Source organism: Sarcophilus harrisii, chromosome X (assembly GCF_902635505.1).
Source record: "Sarcophilus harrisii chromosome X, mSarHar1.11, whole genome shotgun sequence".
Lineage (NCBI taxonomy): Eukaryota > Metazoa > Chordata > Mammalia > Dasyuromorphia > Dasyuridae > Sarcophilus > Sarcophilus harrisii.
The window spans coordinates 72,757,584-72,785,467 of NC_045432.1; the positions used below are offsets into that span (position 1 = coordinate 72,757,584).

At 47.3% G+C, this 27,884-nt stretch overlaps 1 protein-coding gene and 1 long non-coding RNA gene across 2 annotated transcripts; one reads left to right on the top strand and one right to left on the bottom strand.

Annotated features, from left to right (window-relative positions):
• LOC100931967 lies at positions 1 to 26,381 on the bottom strand. The gene is made up of 9 exons (XM_023507145.2): positions 26,074 to 26,381; positions 22,072 to 22,205; positions 21,608 to 21,675; positions 20,784 to 21,007; positions 20,201 to 20,283; positions 19,025 to 19,165; positions 14,048 to 14,262; positions 9,046 to 9,195; positions 1 to 784 (listed from the first exon to the last, which is right to left on the bottom strand). Exons 1-9 carry the CDS (start codon positions 26,142 to 26,144, stop codon positions 494 to 496), a joined length of 1,377 nt encoding a protein of 458 aa, XP_023362913.1. The 5' UTR covers positions 26,145 to 26,381; the 3' UTR covers positions 1 to 493.
• Positions 5,675 to 27,751, top strand: LOC116420256. The gene is made up of 4 exons (XR_004230557.1): positions 5,675 to 5,843; positions 14,053 to 14,252; positions 24,478 to 24,595; positions 27,691 to 27,751. It is a non-coding gene; the product is annotated as an uncharacterized LOC116420256 (long non-coding RNA).
• The last annotated feature ends 133 nt before the right edge of the window (positions 27,752 to 27,884 follow it).

Here is a 27,884-nt window from a genome sequence, read left to right on the forward strand (position 1 = left end):
GCCATGAAGGGCAGCAAATATGGATGGACACACTGTTAGTTTCCATGCTTTCGAATGGGTAGGATGCTCCACATTCAGGTGATAAGAAAAGAGGGCACAGTATCCCTATGAGGTCATGCTGGAGTGAAAGTAGACTGGGCTGAAATAACCAAACCTATAGATTTTAGCATCAGGGACCTGAGTAACCCCCTTAATGGAGTGTTGGAAGATGAGTGTTTGGAAGAGAAAGAAGCCCCAGGAAAATGGCAGACCCTAACTTTAGAACAGCATGAGTGAGGTCGGAGCTTGGTTGGATTTGAATACATAAGCCTTCTCTAGAAGTACAGCCACTTTTGTCCCCATGCAACAGCAACATACACCCATGTAGCTGGGAGGCTGGAAGTTGGGTACTCTGGATGGGAGGTCAAGAACTGTCCAAGTTCTGATGCAGGCCGAAGGAGGGTGACAGCCTCACTCCCTTCCTGGAGGCTTCCTCGGGAGTCCCCTGCTCTTATCATGGCGCTTGGTGGATGTCCTCTGATCGCAGAACTTTGTAGACAACCCAGTAAAAGATATTGAAGATGAGGAACGTGAAAGGGAAGATCGCACGGGAGATGGTATCAATTCGTTTGGCCCTGTCCACGTAATGCTTCCGTACCGTCTCCCCCTCCCTCAGGAGAGGGACTGGGGGTGAGGTGCTATAAATACCTGGGCCTTCCATGGGACCTCCATCCCTGACCTGCAGGCAGTGGCCCAGGCCATAGCCCCGGAAATAGAATCGACTCTCTCGGATGACCTCTTCCTCCTGCAGGAGCAAGTGAGAAAATGCAGACAAGAGTTTGAGATCACACTAGGGACAGAGACCAGGATGTGCGGATTGTTCCTCAGGTCAGGTCACACACATTTATCCGTCACAAGTAGAGTCTTAGGTTATACTCCCATTCACAGGGTCTTCCCTCACAAAATTAATAATAATCATCACAGTATTCGCCAAGAGCTACTTGGGGACATTCAGAATGAACAGGAATGTCAAGTCGCTTTGAAGGATGTCTGAAAGTAAAAGAAATCTCCAAATTGCTCTGATTTGTGATAAGCAGAGCAATGCAACCTATCAGATGAGGTCACTTAGGAAACATTTAGGCTTTTGAGATCTTGGTTTTGATGACTTACTGGCCCAGAAAGGAAGGAGAATTCTCCCTGGTCTGGGGGCTTGCTGGTTCGCTCTACCTAAAAACCAAAGCTCAAAGGGAAGGCAGCATGGGTGGGGGTCTTGGCTTTGGGTTCAAATCCTATCTCAGACACTTGCTGGGTGTTGATTGTGGGCTGCAGTTTCTTCATCTGTGGGATAAGGCAAAGTTGGACCGTCAGGTCCCCTCTCTGACTGCTCTGTGTTCCCATGAGCCTCCTATACCTAAGGGATTTGCCCGCTCCCAGATGGTCAGCCAGTAAACTCAGTGGGGCCAATTGGGTAGTTCCAGATGGATGCCAGTTAATTCTTGCGGACGGGTCCCAGCCTCCCTGATACATAGCCTGTTAACATGATTGGACTCCTGGCCATGATGCCCGTGTCATTATGGACATGACCACGGTATTGATAAAATCCCCACAATAGAATTCTCACGTAACCTTAACGCTCTGGAAGGCTGCCACAGATTTGGCAGGGAGCGCTGAACTGATCCACGGCATCAGCTAAAAGGAGGTTCCCAGGGTCTGTGCACTTAGCGTTCCACTTATCATTATGCTCATTCATTCCACTTGAAGTAGAAACACTCAGTCCCTCACTCAAGACCTCAATAACTCTCATTGCCAAACAGAGATACTTGTACCAGGTTTGATTGTCTGCTTTCCGGCTCATGGCAGAGTAGACACAGCAGCAAATCGGGTGACTAGGAGAGGGGGCACCATAGGGGGAGACTCTCGATCTGCTTGCTAGAGGCTAGCATGCTGTAGTGGCAGTGATGGTGAATTGGGAGTCAGAGGCCCTGAATTCACATCCTGGATGTTTGGACTACCAGTAGGACATTGGGCAAATCTGGGCCTCAGTTTTCTAACAGTAAAAGGGATGTGAGTGAGTGAGTGTGTGTGTGTGTGTGTATATCTGAACCAGATGGTCTCCTATAGCCCTTTCAACTCCAAATGTATGAGTAAATGAAAGGAGTAAGAAATGTGTACTGCCAGTCTGAGCTTGGCCCAGTATTGGGCACGTAGCAGATTCTTAATACATGTTGGTTGATCGATTGAGGCAGAAAAACTTCAAAAAGCTGACACAAGCACTTGTCAAGCCCAAATGTCTGGGAGGGGAAGAGAGGGAGCACAGTCTTACATGTCTCAATAAGCTGTATTACATAAAGCCGGTCCAATGGTTGATGTTCACTATGGAGAAGTGACAAGATCACTTACTGACTCTGGGGTTAAATCCTGGTTCTGTCATTTTCTCTCTATGACACTGGGCAAGTCACTTTCCTTTTCTGGCTCTGAGTTTCTTCATAATATCGATTAAGGAGTTTGGACTAGATGGGTTCTAGGGTCCCTTCCAGCTAGTCATCTGCCATCCTATGACCCTGGGGGGTGCCGAAAAGGTTACATGACCTTCAGGTTTCTCTGTTTAAAAGCAAAGGAGAGAGATACTCGTGGAAAAATGTGCTGAGTTCAGTGAACCACACGAGGTCTGGTTTGCCTGGAGTGTAGAGCATAATAAGGGAAGTTATATGGAATCGGCTTGGAGCTATGTGACGAGGGGTTTGAAATGCCAGGCTGAGGAGTCTGTTTCTTTCCAGGGTTAACGGGGAGCCATTGAAAGTTCTTGGGGAAGGGAGTATGACATGATCAGGCCAGAGCCTACTTCAAGAAAATCTAGAAAATATCTGCATGATTACTGAGTTGTCATATGGTACTCAGACTCTGTCCTCCAGGGGTAAGGTAGGGAGATATTTTTGTTTCCTACAGTAATCCCTTGAGGAATACCAGACTGCCTGAATTTCTGTAGCACTTTGCTTCCAAAGGCCCCCCAGCACTTTATAGCTTGCTCCAGTAAAGCCTTACGTTATTCCTACAATGGACATAATGTTGATTCTCATTTTAGGGGTGTGGAAACTGAGGTCCAGAAACCCTGGATCTCTTCAGATTCGTTGGCAGGTTAAGAAAGAAGTAAATGATTCGGGACTGGTCCCTTCGTTCATGCCCTGCAAGAGTGAGAGTTGCCACAAGAGGCCCGGCATGGGCCTGAAGGAGAAAAAGCCCGGCTCAGTGTTCCTGGTCTGGGCTTGAGCTATTTCTTTAAAGTTGATTATTTCCTCTTGTGTTCTCGCAGGTAAATGGTGGGAATGGATCCCAGAATGTGCCCATGGGAGTCTTGCCCTTGCCCCTGTACCCTCGGAGGTGGGAGACAGGATGAGGCCTGAGAATCTGAGCCAAAGTCCCAGATCTGATGGCTATATGTCAGCGAGGAAGGAGGAAAAGAGAAAAAGTGAATATGCTCCCCTTTTTTGCTTTCTCTGTCTCTGTCTCTCACTCTCCTCTTTCTCTCTCTATCTTCTTTTCTCTCCTCTTTTTCTTTCTCTGTCTCCTGCTCTCCTTCCTCCCTCCATCCCTCTCTCTCTCTCCTTTTTTCTTTCACTCTCTCTATCTCTTCTATCTCTTTTTCTCTTTCTCTTCTATCTACTTCTCTTTTTCTTTCCTCTCTCTATTTTTCTCTTTCCTTCTTTCTCTGTTTTTTCTCTCTCCTCTCTCTGTTCTCTCTCCTCTTTCTCTGTTTCTCTCTTTCTTCTCACTCTCTCCTTTTCTCTTTCAATTTCCTTCTTTCTCCTCTCTTTTCTCTCTTTCCCCTGTGTCTCCTATCTTCTTTCTCTCCTCTCTCTTCTCTTTCTCTTACTCTCTCTCCTTCTCTCTCTTTTTCTCTCTCCTTTTTTCTTATATTCTCTCTCCTCTGTGCTCTTTCTCTGTTTCTCTCCTCCTCTCTCTATTTCTCTCTTTCCTTCTCTTTTTCTATATATTTCTCTTCTCTCTGTTCTCTCTCCTCTCTCTGTTCTCTTTCTCCTCTTTCTCTCCTTTTTTCTATTTCCTTCTCTCTTTCTCTTCCTCTCTCCTTCTCTATTTTTCTCTCTGCGCTTTCTTTTTGTTTTTCTCTCTCCTCTTTATATATTTCTCTCCTCTCTCTATTTCTCTGTTCTTTCTCTTCTCTTTCTGTTTCTCTCTTTCTCCTCACTCTCCTTTTCTCTTTGTATTTCCTTCTTTCTCTCCTCTGTCTTCTCTCTCTCCTTCTGTCTCCTATCTTCTCTCTCTCCTCTCTCTTCTTCTCTTTCTTACTCTCTCCTTCTCTCTCTATTTCTCTTTCTTTCTCTTTTTCTATATATTTCTCTCTTCTCTCTCTCTGTTCTCTCTCCACTTTCTGTTTCTCTTTCTCCTCACTCTCTCCTTTTCTTTTTTCTATTTCCTTTTCTCTCTTTCTCTCCTCTCCTCTCTCTTGCTCTCTCTCTTCTTCTCTCTTTTGTTCTTTCTCTCTCCTCTTTCTTTCTATTTCCTTCTCTCTCTCTACTGCTGTCTTCTCTCTGTGTCTTCTTTCTCTCCTTCTTTCTTTTTTTCTCTCTCTCCTTCTCTGTCTCCCCTCTCTCTTTCTGTCCTTCTCTCTCTCTCTCTCCTCTTTTGTTCTTTATTTCTATCTCCCTGACTCTCTCCTTCTCTTCCTCTCCTCTCTTTCTATCTACTTCTCTTCCTCTCCTCTCTCTCTCCTCTCTTTCTATCTACTTCTCTTTCTCTTTCTCTTCTCTTTTCTTTCTATTTTTCTCTCCTGTTTTTGTCTCTCTCTCTCTCCCCCCTCTCCTCTCTGTCTCCTCTCTCCTTTTCTCTCTCTCCCCTTCTCTCTCTATTTATCTCTTTTCTCTCCTCTTTCTCTGTTTCTCTCTCCTTCTCTCTCCTCTTTCTCCTCTCTTTCTATCTATTTCTCTTTATCTTTCTTCCCCCTCTCTCCTTTCTATTTCTCTCTCTCTCTCTCCTTCCCTGTCTCCTCTCTCTTGCTCTCTCTCTCCTTCTCTCTTCTCTCTATATTTATCTCTCCCCTCTCTCTTCTTTCTCTTTCTCTTTCTTTCTCTTTCTCCTCTCTTCTTTTATCTCTTCTCTCCCTCTTTCTCATTCTGTCTGTCTCTCTCTGTCTCTTTCTGTTTCTTTTCCTTCTCTCTCCTCTTTTTCTCCTTCTCTCTCTCTCTCCTTTCTCTCTCATGTATGTGTGTGTTAGGGTATGGGTGGGGTACAAGTGAAAAGAGGGGGAGAAGACAGTGAGCTGCTGCTACTGGGAATGGAGGGAAGGAGGCACTGGAAAGGTAAGTGGGAAGTGGGGAGAGAGGAACCAGGCCTTACTGGACCAAGGCTCTGGGGGAGGTTGACAGTTTGGGGACTGTAGAGTGATAAACGTCCCTTATGGCTTCCAACTAGATTTCTCTTCACGAAAAGCCTAATTCTCTGATGAACTTACCGATGTTTTTCTTAGGTGAGCAGAAAGAGGACAGGGGAGGCTTTCTAGCCATGGGGATGTCAGCAAGCCAAGTGACTTCCCTAAACTCTAGTTTCCCCATCTGTAGAATAGGAATAATAACTAATTGTTACTCCATAGAATTGTTGTGAAGGTGAATGAGGTAGTATATATATAATGTTTTGTTGACCTTAAGGCACTATATAAATCTGAGCTGTTGTCATTAGGCATTAGGGGAGCAGAGAGATCCCCGAAATATGGACATTATCGATCTTCTTGAGGAATTCATTGCCTTTTAAAAGAGACAAGCCAGAAAGCAGCTTAAAAGTAAGCAAGCAACTACAGAGCAAGAGTGGATGCTGGGAATTTAGAGTTTATCCAGAGGGGCTTCCTGAAAGAGGTGAGTCTCCTTGATTTTTGAAGGAATCAAAGGCCATTGATGGATGTCACAGGGGCACGATGTGCCGGGACAGCCCGGCACCATGCACAACACACCCCTTGCTAGTTCCATCCGGCTTCAGGAACAGACCATTTTATAACCATAATTCAATTCAGCAACCACTGTTCCTACTGTGCCAGGCCCTGTGCCAGGATCTGAGAATACAAAGACAAGTCCTGCCTCAAAGGGCTTCCGTTTTAGCAGCCTACTAAAGGTATACCATGGCTGAAGAGGACAAGGACAGAAAAGTCACACCTGCTTTGAGCTGCCCCAGAGCAGGAAGCCCAGCCCTCTGGCCTTGGTGCTGTTTGTTACCGTCTTTACCTTTAGTCACACACTCCAGGCCCTGCCTGCCTGCCTGATTTTTTTCCCCTGGGGTCTTGGGCCCAAGGTTCAAGGCCGTTTTATGGCTGCTAGCTCATTTGTTCAGTGGGACAAATGGCATGACCTCATCAGGGCCATTTGTTGGGAAGGGCGGCTTGAGGTACCTGGCAGCGGGAATAGTTGGAGATGACACCAAAAAAAGGAGAGGGCAGAAAGGAGTTGATAGCGCCTTGCCTGAGGCTGGAGTTGGCGCTTCAGAGGGGAGCCAGGCTCCGGCAGGCCACGTCATGGGGTGCGGGCTAGTCTGCACCAAAGGGATTCCAGGCTAGTTTGCTCGCTCAATGCTCATCCCCGTTTCGTTCCAGCAGTTGGGGAGCGAACAAAGACAGGACAGCGGAGTGGCGCAGTGCTCTGCCAGATGCTTCCCATTTTATGGAAGAAATGGCTTCAATGAGAGAGATGGAGGCCTAAGGGAGGGCTGCCGCCACCATCTTCCTTGTCTGGCCTTTTATTAGTCCACTCTAGGTCTTCCTACGGGAGCAGGGCTTGGCATGGGAAGTTCTAAAAGTTGGGGGTGAACTTATCTGGAATTGAAAATTACAAAAGGAAATATGATGTGCTAGAAAGAGCTTGGTGCTTAGAATGCAGCAGCACTAGGTGACGCCATACTGCACAGAGTGCTTGAGTCAGGTAGACCCGAATTCAAAAGTGTACTCAGACACTTTCTAGCTGTGTGCTCCTAAGCAAGTCATTTCACCTTTGTGCCTCAGTTTCCTCACTATAAAATGCAACCCCCTCAGGGTCATAAGGAGCAAATGAGATAATGTTTGTAAAGTGTCCCTGGCACATAGTAGGTACTTAATAAATGCTGATTCTTTTCCATCATCCCCAGCTCCTTGAGGAGGCCCACAGACTGTTTAATTTTTTTGTGTATCCCAGAGTGCACTAGGCCTGCTCCTCGACCTAATAAGCAAGTAATGTCCCTTGATTGATTCACCCGGAAACAGGAAAACCCGGTTTCAAATTCCAGCTGACAGTGGATTTAGAGTCAAGACCTAGTTTCCAATCATAGATGTGTTACTGTTTGTGTGATCTTGATCAAGCCCCTTGCCCTCCCTGGGCCTCAGTTTCCTTCTCTGAAAAATGAGGAGGTGGATTCATAATCTTCTAGCTGTAGTGAATTATGGAGAGATGCCAAAATGGATTTGACCACTAGAGGCCGCCCCACCCAGGGCTCTGATAATGGAGGAAAGAGAGGATGAGCACTGTGAAATGGTCCAAGAGAAAGGCTAAGAGACAGGGGATTGTCTTCTGTGAATCCCAAACCAGGGTCAGCCATTAGGAACTCGAGTTTCAGCGTTTGAGCTCCTTGGGCCTAGCAGAGGCCAGAGCAGGCTCGGCGAGGGGAGGAGAGGGAGGAAGGAATTCGGGGCCGGAGGGGAAGGAATTTGGCTCAGGCTGAGCCTCCTTTGTCCTCAGAGATTTGAGCCAGAGCCTGGAATCCTTAACTGGCCACTTGAACTCCAGGGATCATCTGTGGCTTTGTTACCTCAGATTGTAAGGCCTCTAGATCAGGCGGAGCGAGAAGCTGTGAGCTCTTAGCCTAGTTAAGTGGCTCTTAGCAGGCTACTGGTTCTGAACAGAGCAAATCTTTTTGGCCCTCTGCACCAGGCAATCAGCCCATAGCACAAAACAACTAGGGTTCTTTCTTTTGTTCATCATTTTGCACTTCCTTTCCAGAAGAGTGTCTCAGGAACACATCTGTTGTCATAACAACATGACTACACTCTCTTCTCTAAAAGTAGAGAAGAGAGACCAACTCTGTTGTCATGACAACACAATCCTTTCCCTCCCCAACACCCTGGCTCTGGGGCAGGGAGGGGGGAAAGGGGGACTGGATTGTCAGGTGATCACAAGTGCCTCTTTCCAGAGAGGGGATGGAGAGAGGCCATCTCCGTTGTCATGACAACACAGTCCATCTCTTGGTTCTCCCAGGTGGAAACTTTTTTCTTTCTTGAGAGAAAAGGGAACAAAGAACAGAAATGCCAGAAAATATTCCTAATCGAACTGTTCCTGTTCCTCCTCTAGGCTTCATAATGAAAGCTTTTATCCGGAGCAGGGCAAGTTGGCAGAGTGTAGACCCAAGGGGATCATAGAGTCCCTCCGGCAACATTTCACCTCGAAACATGCTTTTTTGGCCCTTGAATTGCCACCCAGTAGCTATTGCCTACGGCAACCGGGGCACCCCAGTGGACCGGGGGTGGGGGGGAGTGGGGGGAGTGAACGACCATAAGCTGCACAATCACATGGGGGCAGCATGACATACTAGGAAGAAAACCTTACAAGTTTTTGTATTACATTTTCTAGTTCAATCCTCCTACCAACCTTGAAAAGTATTGTAGTGCTAAAAGAAACAAGTTAGAGACATGGTCACTTGTCCAGGATCCATCTGCTATTGGGTTGAGGTCGGGCCCAGATCGGAAATCTCACGATTTCCACCCTGGTGTTCTTTCCACTAAACATTACTGCTTGTAGCCCCAGGTTAATAAGCCGTTTGAATGTGAGGCCGTCCCCACTTTGGCCAAATACAAGGTCGGAGCATCCTGTCCCACTGCTGGGTCTGCCAGACGTTAAAGGAGGGAGGAAGTTGTCTCTTTTGACCAGAGTCAGAGAGAGCTGATGCTAAAATGACTGGCTCCTTCCAGTTAGAAACCCCCCCAACTAATCTCCGGGACCCTAGTGTGGATAAGAAAGCATCAGAAACTGGAGGAAATAAGTCACAAGAAGAGGACAGAGCTAGTGGAGGAGGGCATGCTGACTTGCAAATGGAAATACTCACCATATGCTGGCGCCTCTGCCTCCTTCGAAGGCGTATGAACTCCTTATGTTGGCGGGAGACAAAGTTCACGGCGGCGTATTCCAGCAGGGCAGCAAAGACAAACAGCAGACAGACTGCCATCCAGATATCAATCGCCTTCACGTAGGACACCTGCAACACCAACTGAGGCATCCATTGGGATTCCCTGCGGTCCCCTTCCCTCCCTCTCCCGTCCCCTCCCCTGAGCTATCCTCCAGCTCCCTAGTTGAATTCTTGATTGGAAAGACACATATGGCTGCCCAGGGGATTGTCCATCTCTCTTCCTTCTATTTCCCTTTGTTCCTACTGCCTTTTTCTTAACTGAGAGCATCACCAAATAACATCATGATGCTTTCCATTTTCAAAGCACCGAATATCCGGGCTTTCATCTGGTCCCACAGTAGCTCTTTGGGGGTACATTGGGACCCCCATCTTATGGATAAGGAAACGGAGAGCTAATCATGGAAGTCATCTCTCTCGTATCAAGACTCACCAAAGGGAATGGCTTACTTCAGGCCACATAGCTGCTTAGTTTCAAGCAGGACAAGAATCCCACCTCCTAGTCTTATGTTTCTACCCCCATCACAAAGCTCGCAGAGTCATAGAACATTGAGGTTGGAAAGGACCTGGAGATTATCTAGTTTAATCTGTTCTCTTAATCGACCACTTCACTTGATTTTTCTCTAATTTTCTCTTTCACTTCTTCCTCCCGATCTACCTCCTTCTCTTTCTTTTCCCCTTTCAATAATTAGTAGGCACTTGCTATGTGGAAGGTACCATGCTAGGCTTTTTCCTAGCCAGGCTCCATTCCTCATCTTTTTCCTCCATAAGAAATTGCGGCTGATCATATCTCTCTGTCCCTCAAGAAGTTTTAGTGGCTCCCTATTACTTCTAGGATGCAATGATCCCTTTAGCATTTTAAAAAGACCTATGTTTCCAAACTGATTACATTTTACTCCCTCTCCCAAATTTTATATTCCAGCCAAACCTGGTCATCTGATGTTACCCATAGGTGACATTTCCACTCCCATCCCCCAATACGTCTGTACCTTTTGCACTCACTTCTTACTTTTGTCCCTTGGGATCCCTCTTTTCAAGACTCAGCTGAAGTTAATTCCTATAAGAGGTCTTCTCTGATCGCTTCTCCCAAATGTTAGTCCCTTTCCTTTCCACTGCAAGCTATTTGCATCAGTTTTATGTTTATTTATTTATCTATACCCCTGCTCAATCCCTCTCCCTCCTCCATAGAATGCAAATTCTTCAAAGACAGGGATTATTTTTCAATTTGGTTTTGTATTTCCAGAGCCTAGTATGGTGCTTAGCACATAGTAGGTGCATCAGAAATGTGCCTCATTGAATTGAATTAGCTGATTATCTGGGGCTCATTCACTCTCCCTGGGGAAGAAGAAGATCATGGACTACAGATAGGCAATAATGATTTCTATGAATTTCAGTGAAAGCCACCAATATTTCTAGTGTCTGACACTTCATCTCTACCATTAGAAGTTCTCTAAGAAAAAAAAAGAGAAAAAAAAGTTCTCTAAGAGGAAAAAACATCTCGGTTTGGTGTAACTAGGTGGTGCAGTGGATAGAGCACTAGATCTGGAGCAGACTGTGTGACCCAGGGCACGTCCCTTCACCCTGTGTGCCTCCTTTTCCTTATCTGTAAAATGATTTAGAGAGGGAAATGGCAAAACACTCTAGGATCTCTGACTAGAAAACCCCAAATTGGGTCACAGGGAATCAGACACGACTGAAGTAACTGAAGAACAACAACCTTTGAGTCCAGAGCCGGTCTTCTTTCTACAGCACCATCCTGCCTCTTGCTAACCTTGGTCCTACTGTGTGGTTTCCCCAGCCTTTAGTAACCTGAAACTCCTTTAGGCAGTCTCCCAACTATTATGGGAAACAAACAAAAAAAACCAACCTTCGTAAAGCACAGATCTTACTATGTCACTCCTTTGCTCAAGAATTTTCAGTGGCTCTCTTTGGCCTCTGGGATCAAATATAAACTCTTTAGTCTGGTGCCTAAACCATTTCATAGTTTGGCTTTATCCTGCCTTTCTGGACTTATTTCCCATCCCTTCACCTGACTTATTATACACTCTAGTCAATGAAGCTAAAGCACAAAACTCAAGATCCCATTCGAAAATTTAGCCTAACATCTTACTTTATCTCTACTTTTCCATCTATTAAAAGGTAACAATGTTGTCTGATGTCACCAGCAGTTAATCCTAGTGCCATGCACCGCTCTGGGGCCTCAGTCAATGCTGATGGAGGTTAAATAATGAGCTAGTGTTGGGCAAGATCTGGGAAGTGCCGGGAAGTCTTAGAAAGAAAGGCGCTTCATACACTCTTGTGCTCAGCTCAGATCTAGAGTTGCTGATACCCAATACCCTGGCTCCTCTGTACTTCTGATGCACCGTTCTCCTTTTGTATCTCATCTTCTCCCAGCCCTGGTTCCTTCGTTTATTTTGTTGCACGCTCAAGAACATCTGCTTTTCTCTGTGCCATTGGGGGGGGGGAATCCTTCTTCTCTATATTTACATCCCTGTACATTTACAGATAAAACTTTCTGATTCTCAGAGTCATCGCCTAGATACTAGGCTACCTGCCCCTCTCCTTCATTGACTCAGTCCCCTGTGTCAGCTCTCTGACTCTGAGGGTGGGGGGAGGAGACACATCCCAGGACTTCTGATATTCTCACCAATGACTATGATTGGAAGAATCCCGGGAGCAAATTCCCTCTCCTTTTCCTTAAGAAGGGCACTGGGATTCCCTCACATTAGAGCAGCTTTCACATTTCCCTCTATCTTCCTCCCAAGTCCTTTCATTCAAAACAAAAGTCCCCGGGGAGAGGTCATGGCTCTGTCCTTCCCAAGCCACATCAGGAATGATCTGAAGAAAAGGCTCAGAGGGGCTCCTCATTCTTTTGGGTTAGGGTACACATTTGCGGCTTTCTCTGTGGCCAACAGAGCCAACAAAAAGCCATTAGAATCTGACCAAGAAGTGCCAGATGCTGCAAAACTGAAGTAGTAGAAGAAGAAAAAGCCATTTCCTTCCAAATGAGAAAACAAAGTAAGTGGTTTCTGAGAGCAGATGGATTGTGTATGTTCACAGGAGGGGACCGGAAAAGGGAGTTCTTTTGGCAAGCCTGAGGTAGAAACTGCAGCACTTTTCCTTAGTTCACTCTTTCAACCTCAACAGTGAAACAACCCAAGAAACACAGAAGAGAACAGTGTGTTCTCCGTGTCTGATTTCTTCCTAGAACAACCTAGCCTCTTTTCCCCTCTCCACAAATCTCTGCCCCCGATTTCCCTAATAATTATGCTATATTGTTACTATGCTTTTCCGTCCAGAAAACTAACGGGATGTGGGGCAGGCTACAGATGTCTGAGTAGCGGCTTGTTTGCCTCAGCAGCACCAACAACTATGTCACTCCTATCACCTCCGGCTTGACCGACTGGGTCCAGCTGACATCTGTCTTCTCTCTACCTCTTTCCCATTTCTTTAATTTGGGGCTCTGTATGACTCAGTCTGAAGCTGTTCAGGAAGGCCAGTAAATATTTCTATCCTTTCACTTCCTCTATCTAAGACCTTTTGTTTATTTATTTTGCAAAATCACCAGGGCATATACTTGACGGTGTTAGGCCCATAGAGTAGGTCCATACTTTTCTTTTTTTCAAATATCAGAGCTCCCTCTACCTATATTAATCAAGGGAACGTTTCCATGGACTAAGTTTCTATGATCATCAAAGAATGTCACTGACTGAGGTCCCTGTGGATTTCCTCACTCCTTGCCTTCCATTTTAACCTCCCTGATAATTTCTCTCTGAACTTTGGAAAGCCAGGGACTAGGAAGAGCCCAGATCTTGTATTTATACACAGGTGCAAGAATAAGCTCCCTGATCGAGCCACCAGGTTTACTCTTGGTCTTTCTAACCATCAACATAAATCTCATTTCGACAAGCCCTGTGAGAATAAACATTTGGGTGCCAAAAAGTGTTCCAAGGCCTAGCTAGAGACCCACTTCCTTTGAGCAAAATTTATGACCACAGTGTTCCAGCAGAACCTCAGGACTTGGATAATCTGTTTGGAATATGGTTTGACTCAGAGAAATGGGACTGAGAAATTAATTAAAGGTGACTCCAAAGCCTATAGTAATCATTGGAATCTTTTAGGTCTAATGCTTTAGCTTGTAAGGTGTGACTGCCCATCTCTAGGTCTTAGCTTCTTTAGAGGTATAGTACAAGTGGTTTGGATGCGATGAATTCTGAGGTCTTTTCTAGGAATAAAAATCAGAGATCCTCTAATGTCTGCAATTTTCTCCTTTGACTGGACCAGGAAGATCCCAAGCATTGAACTTCTCTGCTACCTAACTTTTTAGCACTTTTAATCCGAAGTAGTGCCCCCTGCCTCCCCCCACATCCCCTCCCGCCAAACATGGGACTGTACACATACCTATCTGTCGTTGCCTTGCCCTAGGATCTCATTGGTCTAGGGAAGCTCTTTCTAGCAATGTAGATGAACACTTCTGGCACTTAGAGATTTGGAGCAGAGGTAGCAAACCTCCGGCTAAACTCCCAAGCGCAGCCTGAACCACATTCAAATGTGATTGGGAAATGTTTAACAGAGAATAAAAATATAATTCAACATAGAAAATGTGAATTGGTGGTTTTCTAAGTGACTATGAAACCAACAGGAATCGGTTTCTATTTAAGTTTGACATCATTGCCCAAATAATATGTCTAGGGTCACACAGCCAGTATGTCTCAGAGGTAGGACTTGGATCTGATCTTCCTGCCTCTCAGGTTGGCCCTCTATCTACTACATCAAATTACCTCATGCACATATTAGATAAATCCTTAGTAAATGTTTGTTCATTAGAACTGGATTAAGTTGAATTTGACCGTGATCAGCATAAGAGCGTGAGCTAGCTGAGAAATATCTTGTGTAAAAATGATGTTACAATGTGTTCCTTCACCTTAGGTAAAGAAGCCCGGGAGCCTGAACTCTGGGTCGTCATCGTCAATACCGTCGTGATACCTAAGCCCACCCGGGCAGGGGCGGCGTCCATGTTGATCCAGAAAGAGACCCAGGACAGGATGACGATGAGCAGACTAGGGATGTACATTTGGATCAAATAGTAGCCCATCTGGCGCTCCAAGTGGAACTTCACCTCTATGCAGGTAAATTTTCCTGCCAAAAAAAGAAACAATTAGCCCCAGATGCCCCCTCTGGCACACAGCTGATTGGCAGTAGCCTTGTCTCTCTTTGGGACAGACTCAACCTGGTAACTCCCACACTATCTCTGTCTCCCTCCCGTGGCTGACAAATAGATCAGGGAAGAGTGGCCACACTGAGCTGATTTAGGTCCTAGGCCTACGGGCCAGTGCTTACATCCATGGCTGACATTGGTATGGTATGACTGAGACCTTCACAATTCTGTGTCTTCTGCCTCAGTCTCCCTAAATACTCATCCTCACAGGGGTGACCTGGAATCCTCCAAGAAGTCAGGGCCTGGCACCTACTAAGCACTTACTAAATGCCATTTCGGGACTAGTGGAATCCTTTTTGCCACCTGTTGAAGAGAGATGTAGACAGTAATAAGCTATGCTGATTGGGTCCGTTATAAATTTATGTTACATAATCTCAATTGGGCCCTCATTGCCGAAAGCCACTTCTTCTGTATTCGACTTGCTACCCCACTGACTATAGTTTTCCAAACCTTTTTGTCCTTTCTCGGTCCCCTCCTGTCACTCTTCTCATCCTCTCAGCCAAAAACCTTTGTTCGTATTTCCCTAAGACCATCTTATGAGAACTCTCTCTTTCCCCTTTCTCCTCGTTCTATATTACCCAGCATCTTTCTTCACTATTCCTTCACCATCCTTCTCTTGTGAAGAGGTGGCCCTTTTCCATCCTTCATCCAATGCCCTCCTCTCTTTTCTAGCAGATCCCCCTAATGTTGGTGTTCTTTTTCCAAAACACAGCCAGGTGATAAAAGTTCAGATATTTTATTGTGTCCTTCAATATATCCCGGTTAGCTCAGGCATATCTCTCTGCTTGGTTCCAAGAGATCTTGCAGCTTTGTCCTTGGCTTCTGCCTTTGCTTTCTTCAGCCTCCAACCAGCACCAAGGTAGAAGATGCAATGAATCTCTTGTCTCAAAGATAGGGCTTGTGGGCTTCCTCCCAGAGTGTTCCTCTCCGACCCCAGTCAATGTTCCAGAGAAATTCCTTCCAGATTGCTCCTCTCCGATCCCAGTCAATGTTCCCAAGAAAACTCTCTCAAATTCTAAGAGCTTCCTGTATACATATGATCTCCCAAAGGTTAACTCCTCCTTCTGGAGAGAGTGAGATTCTGGGTTATCTCCCAGAGTGCTCTCTGGCCCTAAGGGAAGTGTGAATTCGGATATCTCTTTCTAAACCCTGAACTCTCCCAAATGTGTGAACTTCATTGAGTACTTAGATACTTATGAGCTCTCTAAAGGTGTGAGCACAAGCATCGTTTCTATCACTTGTACTTAGTACCTTGTTTCAAGTTCTGGCCCAAAATAACTCCTTCTAAGATCAAATCAATCATGTTGAACCATGCCAAATTAGATAATTATTGTCTCTATCAACTCCAATGGCTTAACAGTTTGTAAAGATTCCAACACCCTACCATCACTCTCTCTCTTTCTCTTTTATTCTGAATCTCTCTCCATTTATTGAATCCTTCTCCGATGCCTACTAACCTGTTGATTTCTCTTCCATTCTTAAAAAATCCTCACTTGACCTGACCACCTTCCCTAGCTCCTGTTTTGTTTCTCTTCTTCTTAGCTTAATTCCTGTAAAAAGAAAGCCATCTATTGTTGCTACATCCACTTTGACTCCCCTCCCTATCTTCTAAACCCTCTAAAATCCACCTTCTCTCCTCATTTTTCGTTGATATTCTCTCTATAAAGTTACCAGTGATTTATTAATTGCCAAATCTAATGAATTTTCATCTTTCTTGACCTCTCTTCAGCCTTTTAAAAAAATAATAACTTTTCATTTTCCAAATACATGCAAAGAGTTTTCAACATTCACCCTTGCAAAACCTTGTGTTCCAAATATTTCTCCCTCCCGCTCCCCCCCAGACTGCAAGTAATTCAATATAGGTTAGACATGGGCAGTTCTTCTATACATGTTTCCACAATTATCGTGCTGCACAGGAAAAATCAGATCAAAGAGGAAAAAAATGAGAAAAAACAAAAAAGCAACCAAATAACAACAAAAAGTGAAAATATGTTGTGATCCACAGTCAGTTCCCACATCCCTCTCTCTGGGTGCAGATGACTCTCTCCATCACAAGACTATTAGAACTGGCCTGAATCGCCTCATTGTTGGCAAGAGTCACGTCCATCAGAGTTGATCATCGCATCATCTTGTTGCTTGGTTATCTTGGTCCTACCCACTTCAGTCAGCTTTAGTTCATGTATCTCTTCAGCCTTTGACACTGGCAATCAGCGTTTCCTCCCAGATGCTCTCTGCTTTCCTGCTAGGTTTTTTTTTTTGACCCCACTTCTCCTCCCAGTCTGACCATTCCTCAGTGTCTTTGCTGAGTGTTCATCTTAGTTATGCCAACTAACGGTGGGGCTCCTATGAGGCTTTGTCCTGGGCCCTCTTTTTTTCTCCCTCTACACTAAGCAGTTGGTGATCACATCAGCCCATGTGGATGCCATTATCATCTCTGTGCAGTGATGTCCGTGTCTCAAAATCCAATCTTAATCTCTTTCCTATCCTCCTATCTCACGTCACCAGTTTCTCCTTGGAATCTCAAATTCAATTTGTCTAAGACGGACCTCATCATCTTTCTCTTCAGTCTTCCCCTCTCCTCCACTTCCCGATTGCTCCTCATGGCTTTATATTACTCTATTATCCCGTTCTCCCAGTCACCCATGTTCACAACCTCAGTGTCACCCTGACTCTTCGTCTTCACTTCCACCACTATCCAACCTGTTGTCACATCTGCCATCTGCATCTCATGCCTGGAGTATCGCAACAATTGCCCAACTGGTTTCTCTGTCTCAAGTCTCTTCCTATTCAAATCCTTCCTCCACGTAGCTGCCAGAGTGAAAGAAATCCAGACATAAATCTGATCATCGCCCCTCTCATCCCCATCCCACTTAACCTGTCCTGTGGTTCTCTCTGTCTCCCAGTTTCAAATAGAAAATCCTGTTTGGCTTTGAAAGCTCTTCCCAACTTAAGCCCTTCCTACCTTTTCAGTCTTCTGAAATTTTCTTCTCCTCCACATGTTTTGGTCCCCTAATACTTAGCTCCTTGCTGCTCTTTACTCTCATCCCTGCATCTCCAGCCTCCATCCCTGCATCTGTAGCCTCCATCACTGCATCTGCAGCCTCCATGCCTCTTTGGAGGCTGTCTCCTCTGTCTGGAACATTCTCTCTCCTCACCTCTGCCTCTTGGCTTCCTGTCCTCTTCCTAGAATCTTTCCTTCTTGGATAATCTCTCATTTATATTGGATCTATCTTTGTGTGTAGCTGTTTGTGCCTTGTCTCTCCCATTAGACTGTGGGCTCTTTGAGGACAGGAACCTTGTTTTTGCCTTTCTCTGGTCCCTGTTTTTTTAACCCAGCTCCTGGTACCTAGTAGCTTACTTCTTCTTTCTCCTCCTCCTCTTCTTCCTCTTCCTCCTCTTTCTCCTCTTCCTCTTCCTCCTCCTCCTCCTCCTCTTCCTCTTGTTTCTCCTCCTCTTCCTCCTCCTCCTCCTCTTCATCTTCCTCCTCCTCCTCCTCCTCCTCTTCTTCTCCTTCTCCTTCTTTGACACCAAATCTCTATTTACATCCACATATAATAACCTTCCTTGGCTAAACTGAAATATATCATCAATTAAACGAGTAATATCTACTGCTCGACAAACTTAAGTTTTAAACAATTAAAATGAATCAAACTGGAATGAAATAAATACAGCCAAAATTCCATTAAGTGCTACTTCTCACATGATAACGTCTTAATAAATGCTCGTTGGCCGCCTACTCCCCAAGGCGATGCCAGTTACCCTAGGGGGCACTGAAGAAGCCAGGCCATTAAAGACAGTGCCGTTCCAGTACCAGATGCAGGGGGAAACCTGGCATCTCTGCGGAGCTTAGAGCTTCCCGGTCCTGTTTGCCCGTATGAGGAAGGGCACCCAATGAGAGCTGGCTGTGCTCAGCACTAGCTGGCTCACTGGGACACAAATCTCATAGCATAGGAACCTCACACATTCCCTCGGTTGTTAGTTTTTCTTTGTTTGCTTTGAAAATTGACTTAATTTAATTGTGTGGCAGTTTGCAGAGCAGCTCCCGGGGGAAGGTATGGTTGACTGAATGGACTAGGAGGTGGGAGATCACTGTTTGTTCTTCAGCTCTGGCAGAGACGTGGCCAGGACTCTCCTGTCCCCGGGCAGTGCCAGATGCTCTTGCCAATCCTATCTCTTTTCTGGAATGGAGACTTCTTTCCTTGGGCTCTGGCCATTCATCCCTTTAGCTCTTGGATTTTTTTGATCCCAGATTCTTCCAGGTTTTCCTTGCCTTATTTTATGTTGGATTCTGGAAAGGAGAGCTTTCTACAATGAATCACTGTGTTCTTCCCTGAGTTGGGGACCTCCCTCTTTTCCATTTTCCCTCTCGAAACTCTTATGTGCCTGGTTGGAGGTGCTTTTTTATTCCAGCTCTGAGATTTATACCTTAGGGCTCAGTTAAGGAGCCATCAGGAGGAGACAGTTGGCAGTGATGGGAGGGTGGCGCAGTCCTAACCTTTCTGCTGGAAAGAACCGATCCCTTGCCTTCAGCGTAGCACAGACTCTGACTCTAAGTCACTGACACATCACTTGTATCCCTCTCATTCTATTGATCCCCAGAACAAGGTGGACTAGTCTCTGCGGCTCAGCAGTGAGCAGGCCCAGGCCTATGGTTCAGAACTAATGAAGGGTTCCGGGCTTTACCTGTGTTGTAATATTTGGTGCAGTAGCCAAGATCCTTTTCATCCCGCAGGATAAACTGGGGCAGAGTCAGCCCCTCAGCCACTTGCACAGCTGGGGCATCTTCCAGCCACTCAAACACAAGGTCATTCATAGTGTAACCAACTGAAAGAGAAGAGACAGAGAGGGTCAGGGTCTCACTGTGTGTGTGTGTGTGTGTATGTGTGTGTTTGTGTGTGTACGCGTGTGCGCACATCGTGGATGTGACCATTAAAGATGCTGCCCTGGCTGACACTGCACAAGGCGTGAGCGCAAGGCATTTCTCACTCATTGCGGCAGGCTTTTCAGGGAAGCTCTCCCATCTGACATCTAGGACCCCCGGAGGAGAAAGCTACCAACATCCAGCTCTTCAACTTGGCCTCTCCATCCCAGAGAGGTGCCCAGATAATAGCTATCTCTTTGAAAGGATGTCAAAGAGAACAGATGGGCGCCTCCTGGATATCCTGGAATCTGGCTGAATGAGCATGTGTGGCAAGGAGTGTACGCAAACTCTGTAGGATCAGCTCCCGAGCTAGGATTTCCCAAAGTCCACCACCCTCAGGGATCCAGTTTACTCCAAACAAGGCCCAGATGTGCAGCCTGGCACATTTGGCCATGGGAATAGCCTGTGTGTGACCATGCCATATAGAAAGCCTCACCACATTGGGTATATAGGCACAACCTTTGTGCTTTTAGAGGCACGTGGGCACAATGAGCACACACAGGCAGCTCACATATTTGGCAGTGCTTTGGATCCTAGATGTGTGATCGAAATGAGATAGGTTTGACTTTGAGGTCATATGTAGTAACATCAGAGGTATAGGGCAGACCAAAGTACAGTTGTAAGCAAGTGCAATTGGGGTTTGCCTCTCCCCCTTGCTCTTTAAGTGAGTTCCCCTACTACCACGCCCCAGCAGGACTGGTCAGAACCCTAGGCGCTAGACTTTGGCCTCCCTTCCTGAGGTCACGGTTCACTGGGGGAATGTTTATTCAGGTCTTCCCAAGCCTCTTTCTCAGAAGACTACGTTTGTATTTGCAAGGGGCTCTGGTACTTTAATCTTAAGAGTTGCCTATGGTGGAATTTTGAGCCCACAGCAGGCTGATGGAGAGATACTTAGGGCCACCCTCCTAATTGTACCTCTTTAGTCCACAAGTACTCACAGCTTTCCAGCTGCATTGTGCACGTCTGGATGTCCATGGGGAAGTTCTTGAGGTCCATCGGGCAGGACAAGACCAGAGTTAGCCTGACAGAACCAGACATAATAATGATTATGAATATTGACAGAGCGATTTCAAGTCTGTAAAGGGCCCTATGATCTATTGTGTCACTTAAGTCTAATGACAATCTTGCAAAGTAAATGCTACAGGTATGATTCTTATTTTACAGATGAGGAAATTGAGGCTGACTAGTAGTCACCTGACTAGGAAATGTCAGAGGCCAGATTTGAACACAGATTTTTCTGACTCTGGGTCTAGCAGGGAGAGAAAAACAATATCATTTCCCCCTCTGCCTCCCTGGTAGACCTTCTTGCCTTTGGCTTGTGTATGTCACCCTGATGGATGAGGAGTGACAGTGATGTTGGTACAACCATCCTCACACCATATTTCCCATCCAGCTTCAAGCCAACAGCCTCAACTGACCAACTCCAGACACACACAAAAAGAAATGGCTGATCTTTCATTTTCCTCATGGTCCATGCTTCTCTCTTTCCCCAAGGGCTCCCTTTTCCACCGTGGCCCACACCTGATACTATAGAGCACACTTCCATTCTTGAAGATCCGAAGCAACTTGTTGTCAGTGGTCACTTCGTGGAAATTGGCACCCTTCTCATTGGCAAAGAATAGGTCTGGCTTCCAGATGGAGTCGAGCATGGAAGGATCTAAGTCCAGGGAATCATCTGGGTATTCCAGATACGCTAGGCGGGGGTCGTTCCACTGCTGCCGGAGGAAGACATTCACTCTGTAATCCTTGGGGGGGAAAGGAAGGGGAAGAAGCAGTCGTGTCAAATGCAGCTGGGACACCCTGACATGGCTTTCCTGGTTCAGCTCGAGGCACCCTCATACCTCTAAAGAACAGTGGAGTCTGTACGTGGAAGTGTGCTCAGAGCATCAGGAAAGTGGTTCTTTTCCACTGGAGAAAGAGGCTGGCCTGAGCTGAGCTGGGCCACTGAATCTCTGGCCCCTGCTGCTCAGACATATGAGGGTCTATAATGTCTACCTCCTGCCATAGGACCTTCGGACGTTGAGGATTTGAATAGTAAGGTTTCAATTTGGGGGATCCACAGACCAGTCTTGTTAAAGAGCCTGTGCTCCCGGCCATGAAGTCAGAGAAAGAAGAAAAACTTGACATCTAAGGGGGGGGTGTGTCCCTGTCTTTGGCAAGTAATGGATTAGATGATTGTTCTGGCTGCTTTCAGTTGAGAGTGTATGATGGTGGAAAGTAGTTTCTTGCCTTGGTATCACAGTAGGAAGGAGAAAGCCAGTGAGTGGGTTGGGGGCATCCCTTGTAGTGTCGGGGGATTGGGAGCTGGAGGATGGGGAGTCCTGGCACTTGCGGCTATTACTTACCATTGTGGTTTCTGTGACAGAACTGAAGCTGTTGATAAAGATGTTGCAAGTCACATTCACAGGTGGCCCTGAGGATACCAACCACAGTGTCATTACTGGATCCTTTAAGGGACAGTGGAGTCAGCCAATGAGCTCCCTCTCCCTCTCCCTCTCCTCTTTCCTGTTTCCTTTACTCTTCTCCTTTGCCCTCCTTGGCCTTCTTCCACAAGCATATAGAGAGCCAAGTGAGGGAAGTTAAGGCTGGGGGCAGTGATGGGGATTGGAAAGGATTGGGGAAGATGGCAATAATTGGCTGAGTCCAGAGGGAACTGATGGCAGCATTGGGCTTGTAAGAGCAAGGATAGACAGAGGAGCCCAGTTTTACTACCTTTCCCATCATTCCCTTTAATGTTGCTAGAAAACAGAGGTGCGGGTCGGGTGCTAGTGTGTCCCCAGGCTTCCTGTAAGAACCAAAGGCAAATTACCTTTAAAATTGGGCCGAATCCTAGCATCGTATCCGGAAGTTCTTCCCATGAGCTTGTCCAGGAAGTCAGAGGGTGACATGGGCTGAGGAATGTTCTTGGAGGCAGATTTGACTTCCTCTTTCCCCGAAACCAACCTAGTGAGGGGAGATTGCAAACCGGTGGCTAAATATTTCTTCCCCCACCCTCTTCCTTCTACTCAGCCTTCCCCCTCGTGAATGGCTGACGTCCCTCGGCTTGCAACCTAGAGAGAGTAGAATCTCACTTGCAAATGCTTTGGGATCGTGCAAAGAAAAGGCCTACTTCACTCATAACAACATGCTTCTCCATTTCCTTGCCCATTGGCTCAATTTCTCAGAACTTAGCTTCTAACCATCCCTCGCCTGCAACTGTTTGCCCCAGGGTGGCCCACAACCCCGAATTACACAACAGCAGCAGTCCTCCTCTTTGACCTTTCTGCAAGTTTGGACGCTGTTAAGCGTCTCTGCCTCCTGGATGTGCTTGCTCCTTTGGTTTCCTGACTATGGATCTCATCTGATTCTCCTGCCTGCCTCACCGTGGCTTCTTGTGCTCATTCCTTGGTTGATTATCTTTCTCCTTCCCGCACATGTGGGTGTTCCCTAAGGCTCAGTCCTAGGCCCTCTTCTCTTCCCTCTGTATTGTTTCCCTTAGTGAGCTCATGTGCACTCCCAGGAGTGCAATTATCTCTACACAGATGGTTCCGAAATCCATCTATCCGGCCCTAATCTCTCTCTTGAGTTCGGATCTCATGACTCCAAATGCTGATGTTGAGTTGGAGACGTCACTGGGACGTGTCCCAAACTGAGCTACTGTTTCCTCTTAAACCGTCCTTTCCTTCCAACTTTGTTACTTAAGGAAGGATGTTGGTAAGCAAAGGTTGCCCAGGACATGGGTCCGGCATCCTGTGTTCTGGAGACCCTGTCACATTAGGTTATGTTAAAGAGCTTGGGGGCATTTATCTTAGAGCAGATTTGGAGGAGGCATGGTGGCTACTTTTAAATATCTGAAGGACTGGCTTGGGGTCTGAGTCAGGAGCGGGAATGGAAAGAAGCTGCCTGCTCAGAGGTAAACTTAAGCTGCTTGTCTAGAAACACTTTCCACTAATTAAGTGGAGTGGGCCTCCTTCCTGAGCATGGAGTGGCTTGTTGTCTTGACCTCAGGACTTGGGCAGAAGCCGAGGTAAGGAAATGAGGTGACCTCTCCGATCCCTTCCAACTCATTCTTCCAGCCTAAGGGCGGGGGCTTCCCAAAGATCCCCTGGACAGTTTCCATGTGGAGACTGAGGGGTCAGAATCAGACAGAAAATGCAGAATTGCCAGGGGTGGCTAGCCCCATCGGATATCCTATTAGGTAATTTTTTAAGCCCCAGCAGTTTGGGCTTGAATAGAACCTCTGGCCTAGGCCTCTTGGATTGGGCATATCCAGATGGCAGAATCAGATGGGACCTGGGAGTCAGAATCTAAAGCATCTGGACAAGCCACCCAACTGGCCGTTTGCACCCAAGTATCTTGGGGGTGGTGAGGCAGAGAGCAGCTCTGCTTTGTCAGCTAGAGCCCATTGGGGGCACCAGTCAGTCTAGAGCTTGGCTGTTCAGTAACAGAGCTTCGGTTCCTTTCTGCCTTGTTTCCCACTAGGATGGCGCCCCAGCTCTGTGCATCCCTACCTTGCGTTCTCTTCCATTCCAGCCTGGGGCTGATGCCAGTGCTAGCAGCTGCTCTGGGGACCTGGCACTTCCTCTATCTAACACACATTCTAGGAGGCCTCCTTTCCTTTGCATTGCATTGCAAGCCCCTTAATCTGCCCGTATTCCTGCCACTGAAGATAGAATAGTAGCGGAGATTTACATCTAGAGAGACCTTAATGGCCAGCGAGTCCATTCCCTCATTTTACTGAGGGGAGAAATGAAACTCAGAGACCTACCGAGAGTTTCCTGGGACCACAAAACTAGTAAATATCTAAAGTGGGCTCTGAACCCGGCTCTCCTTGGCTTTGGACCCAGCGCTTTACTCACTGTGCCATATTGCCTCTCAGTAACGTCCATGGGCTTAGCCAAACCTTCAGGTACAAAGGGGTTGGGCAGCAGATGGGAAGCCACCCAGCTAGCCACTTTGGGGGCTTCCTTCAAGGCAGCTAGTAGTATCTTCTCACCATCACCACAGTGGCAAGGAGGGCGGGGACTGGGGGTCCTGAGGACTGGCCATTTTCCTGGGCCCCAGCTTCTCAAAGCCAACAGCTCCTCACCCCTGTCCATCTGGCACCTCACAGCACCTAACAGCACCGGACTCTAGTCATCAGCTTGGGGTACAGCAAGATGCACGAGAGGGTGAGGTTAATGTCTTGCCCTTTCTGAAGCTCCCACCTCTTTTTCTCTGTACCCCCCTACTCCAGGTGAGAAAAGTCTAGACCCCGCCTCCACCCCTTCACACCCGACTGCTGGAGTGAGGGCCAAGGTGGCCGAAGCAGATGGCCAGAGCCGTGTTCTGCAAACCAAGGGAAGAAGGTGGAGGTGAGAACCAAGCAGAAGTAGGTCCCCATTTTCTTCTCAGGTGCTGTTGCCAAGTGATGGCTACCCCCCTACCCATGAACACTGAGCTGGACCCTTCCTCTGCACCAGAGTTACAAAGTGGCCCCAAGTCACCTTCCCCATTAGCTTCAGACTGAGGTGTTCCTGACGCTGTTAGCAGGATGAACTTGTGTTCTATCTCTCAGTTTTCTTGCTGCATAAGTCTTGGAATTGGGCAGGGAGGCCCAGTGCTCATCAGAGGCAGGCATTCGGTGTCACTAAGGCGTTCCGGTCGCCTTTATTCCTAGAAAGTCCCTGCTGTGGAGCAAAATTAGGAAGTAGCAGAACTGAAGCCTATACTCACGTGAGGGGAGTGCTACGGCAGCTGGCTGTGTGACCCTGGACGAGTCCTTTGCCCAGTCGGGGCTTCACTTTCCCTCCATGTGTAAATAGAAGGGGGGTATACGAAACGACCTCTAATGGTCTCGGTGCCAAATATGACTTTCTATATTTCTAAATATAGCTTCACAAGGAAGCTGGAGTCTTAGTTTTGGAAACTGCCAGCTCCTCACTGGAGGGAGCAAGGCTGGGAGCCGGGATGCTCCTGATTCACACACTTGGGAAGCGGGCTCTTCCACGTTTCCCGGCTGCCTGAAGGGCCAGCAGACGTGTTGGGGGGGAAGGATCTCCAAGGAGGCCCAGTCATAGCAGTGGAGAGCATGGATTGGGGTTTGGGGGAAGACTGCTCCTGCCCCTGTGTGCCTTTGGTGGTACCTTTCAGTCTACTCTCCCCCAGTCACATCCCTTTTTTGCTGCTCATCTAACAGCACAGAGTTTCTTCCAACCTTACCCGACACCCATTGTGCAGGGAGGGGGCGAGGGTGAGCAAGGATACTTACTAGGAGAGGCTGGGAAGTATTTTGTCGCCTCCCAGGAGGCGAGCCCTATTTATCTCGACCCAAGGGACAGTACTCAGTCATGTACAGGTGGTCTCCAGGCCGAGGGGTTGTACGTTTTTTTCATTTTAGGCTTCCCCAAATGTAGGCTTTTGGCAAACCTGTCCCTTGGTGAAGGGAGGGCTTCCTTTGCCCATCCGGTCTATGTGATTGTGTTTTGTCTTTAGGGAGTATTGCTACGTAGATGTCTGAGTGTGAGAGGAGAGGCTGAGGGGAGACGTCCGAGAGCACCCTCACTGCCCTGACTAGCCGGGGTTACAGCCAAGTTTCCCAGTCAAATGCGGTAGCTTCCTAGACAGTTACCATCCCACTCAGGAGCTGGCTCGTCCTTGTTGGGGTTTCGGGCTCCCATTCCTTAGGGAGCCATCAGCCTCTCAGCTTCCCATGCGCTTAGACAAAAGCACGGGGCCCAGGAGATCCCAGGGCCCCCGGGCCACATCCCTCAGAGATGCAACCTCCGGTGCGACCGGGTTAGGGGGTTTTATAATTCATGCAGCCACATGCTCTAGCCCGTGTTCTGCTCACCTGGGTAGGACCTGCTCTTGGAGGGTCCAGAAGAAGAGGAAGGAGAGGGTTCCAGGAGTGAGAGTTTTCATTCCTTAGAGGAACTGATGCCCTTCCCTTCTTCCCTTGCTTCAGAGGCAAGAGGGCAACCCCACAGGGAACGTCAAAAGTCAGAAGCCCTCCTCCAACTTGGGCTGCCTGCACATAGCCTGGCTCCCCAGCCCAGAGACGTGGTATTCTCTCTCCCCTTCTTCTCTCTTCCTTCTTTTCTTCTCCTTGTTTTTCTCCTTTTCTTCTCTGTCCTCACTCGTCGGGGGCTACAACTGTCCCCGTTTAGATAATCGTGTCATGGATGAGTCTCCTTCGATGCCTCGGACTCCCAGGCTGTGGAGGGAGGGCCCCGGCCGGCTGGGAAGCTGAAAGGGACCCTCTTTCGGTGGCGAGCCCTCTCCGAACCCTGGAGAGTCTTAGAGGGGAGAGACAAGGGAGATTGGGAGGAAGATTTTCCCCTCCCTCCTACCTCCCCCCATATGCACCCTCTGGAAGCAGCAATTTAAAGGCACAGTAGCCAGCAGCTGGAGTGGGGTTCAGAGCATGTCATTGTGTTGGGGAGGAGCTTGGACTGCCAAGGCTCAGCTTAGGGAGGTGTGGTAGGTGTCTCAGCCCAGTCTCTAACTCTCCAGCCCTGAGAAAGCCAAACAAGCTTGTTTATTCCCCCCTTTCTCTTCAGCTTTCATTTAGCCTGGAGCCAAACAGAGGCAGAAGAGTCAAGTCCTAATGATTTAAAAGTGAAGGAAGGTGGGGGAGAAGGAGGGAGAGGAGACAAGGAGGATGAAGGAGACGAGTCACTGGGCATTTTCCTCTTGACAGCTTCATGGCTGAGAGGAGGTGGCAGGTCAGGGCCAGAGTTAATCAGCCCCTTGGAGAAGGAGCTGATTTTACCCTTGTAAATCTTGCTCTTTCTCACTGCCTGAATCTCTCTGTCTCTCTCTCTGTGTCTCTCTGTATCTCTGTCTCTGTAAGTGTCTATTCCTCTGTATCTCTGTCTCCGTCTCTCTCTTTCTGTCTCCTCTCCCCTTTCTCTCTCTTCCCCCCCGCCCCAGCTTATATGGACTTTTTAATTTCTCGTGGCTTCTTGAATGATGTGTAGTCTTCCTTTTCAGCCCTTCTTTTTTGTAGCCTTCCCGCTGCCATCACCTCTCAACTCTGTTGATCTCAATGCCCAACACAAGCTTTGTCCAGCAGGGTCAGGGCACCACACTCCATCTCCCAAAGGGTGACTGCCAGGCAGCCATGACCCAACTCCTATAGGAACTTGAGGTTTGGCTTTATCTTTTCTGCTTGAAAGAGATCCATGAGGTCCTGGTGCCTCCTTTGCCTTTTTTCCTGTTTTTGTCCTTCTCAGACCCATTTGCCTTGAGCTTTCTTCCTGGAGACTTAGCAGCTCCTTTATTCCTTTTTTACCCCAAATTGAGGCTGCCAAACATTTGCCATTAACTAGCGTGACCTTAGAAGGATCCTTCGAGTCTCACTTTTTAAATCTGACAAAGGAGTGGAGGCTCTCTAAGGACGTGTTCGATTCAAACACTACGATTCTCAAGTTCTCACTTGCATCTCTGCCTCCCTCCTTTAAATTAGGACCATGAGGAATGGTGAGGATCTGAGCTGGACCCGAGGTTTCAGTGGTGTGGGGAACTTTCAGGTAAGGATGTCCTGTCTACCAATACATGCCAAATCTTCCCAGTGACTTATAGTCTTGAATAGTTGCCCAGGGTACCGAGAGGTTAAGTGATCTACCCAGGATCACAAGGGCAGTATGTTGTTAGAGGTAG

Coding starts and splice junctions, on each gene's coding strand:
- LOC100931967 (XM_023507145.2), bottom strand. CDS start 26,144: ATGAAAACTCTCACTCCTGGAACCCTCTCCTTCCTCTTCTTCTGGACC. Junction 21,676..22,071: donor GATTCGGCCCAATTTTAAAG/GTAATTTGCCTT, acceptor TGGTATCCTCAG/GGCCACCTGTGAATGTGACT. Junction 21,008..21,607: donor CTGTCACAGAAACCACAATG/GTAAGTAATAGC, acceptor TTCCCCCCCAAG/GATTACAGAGTGAATGTCTT.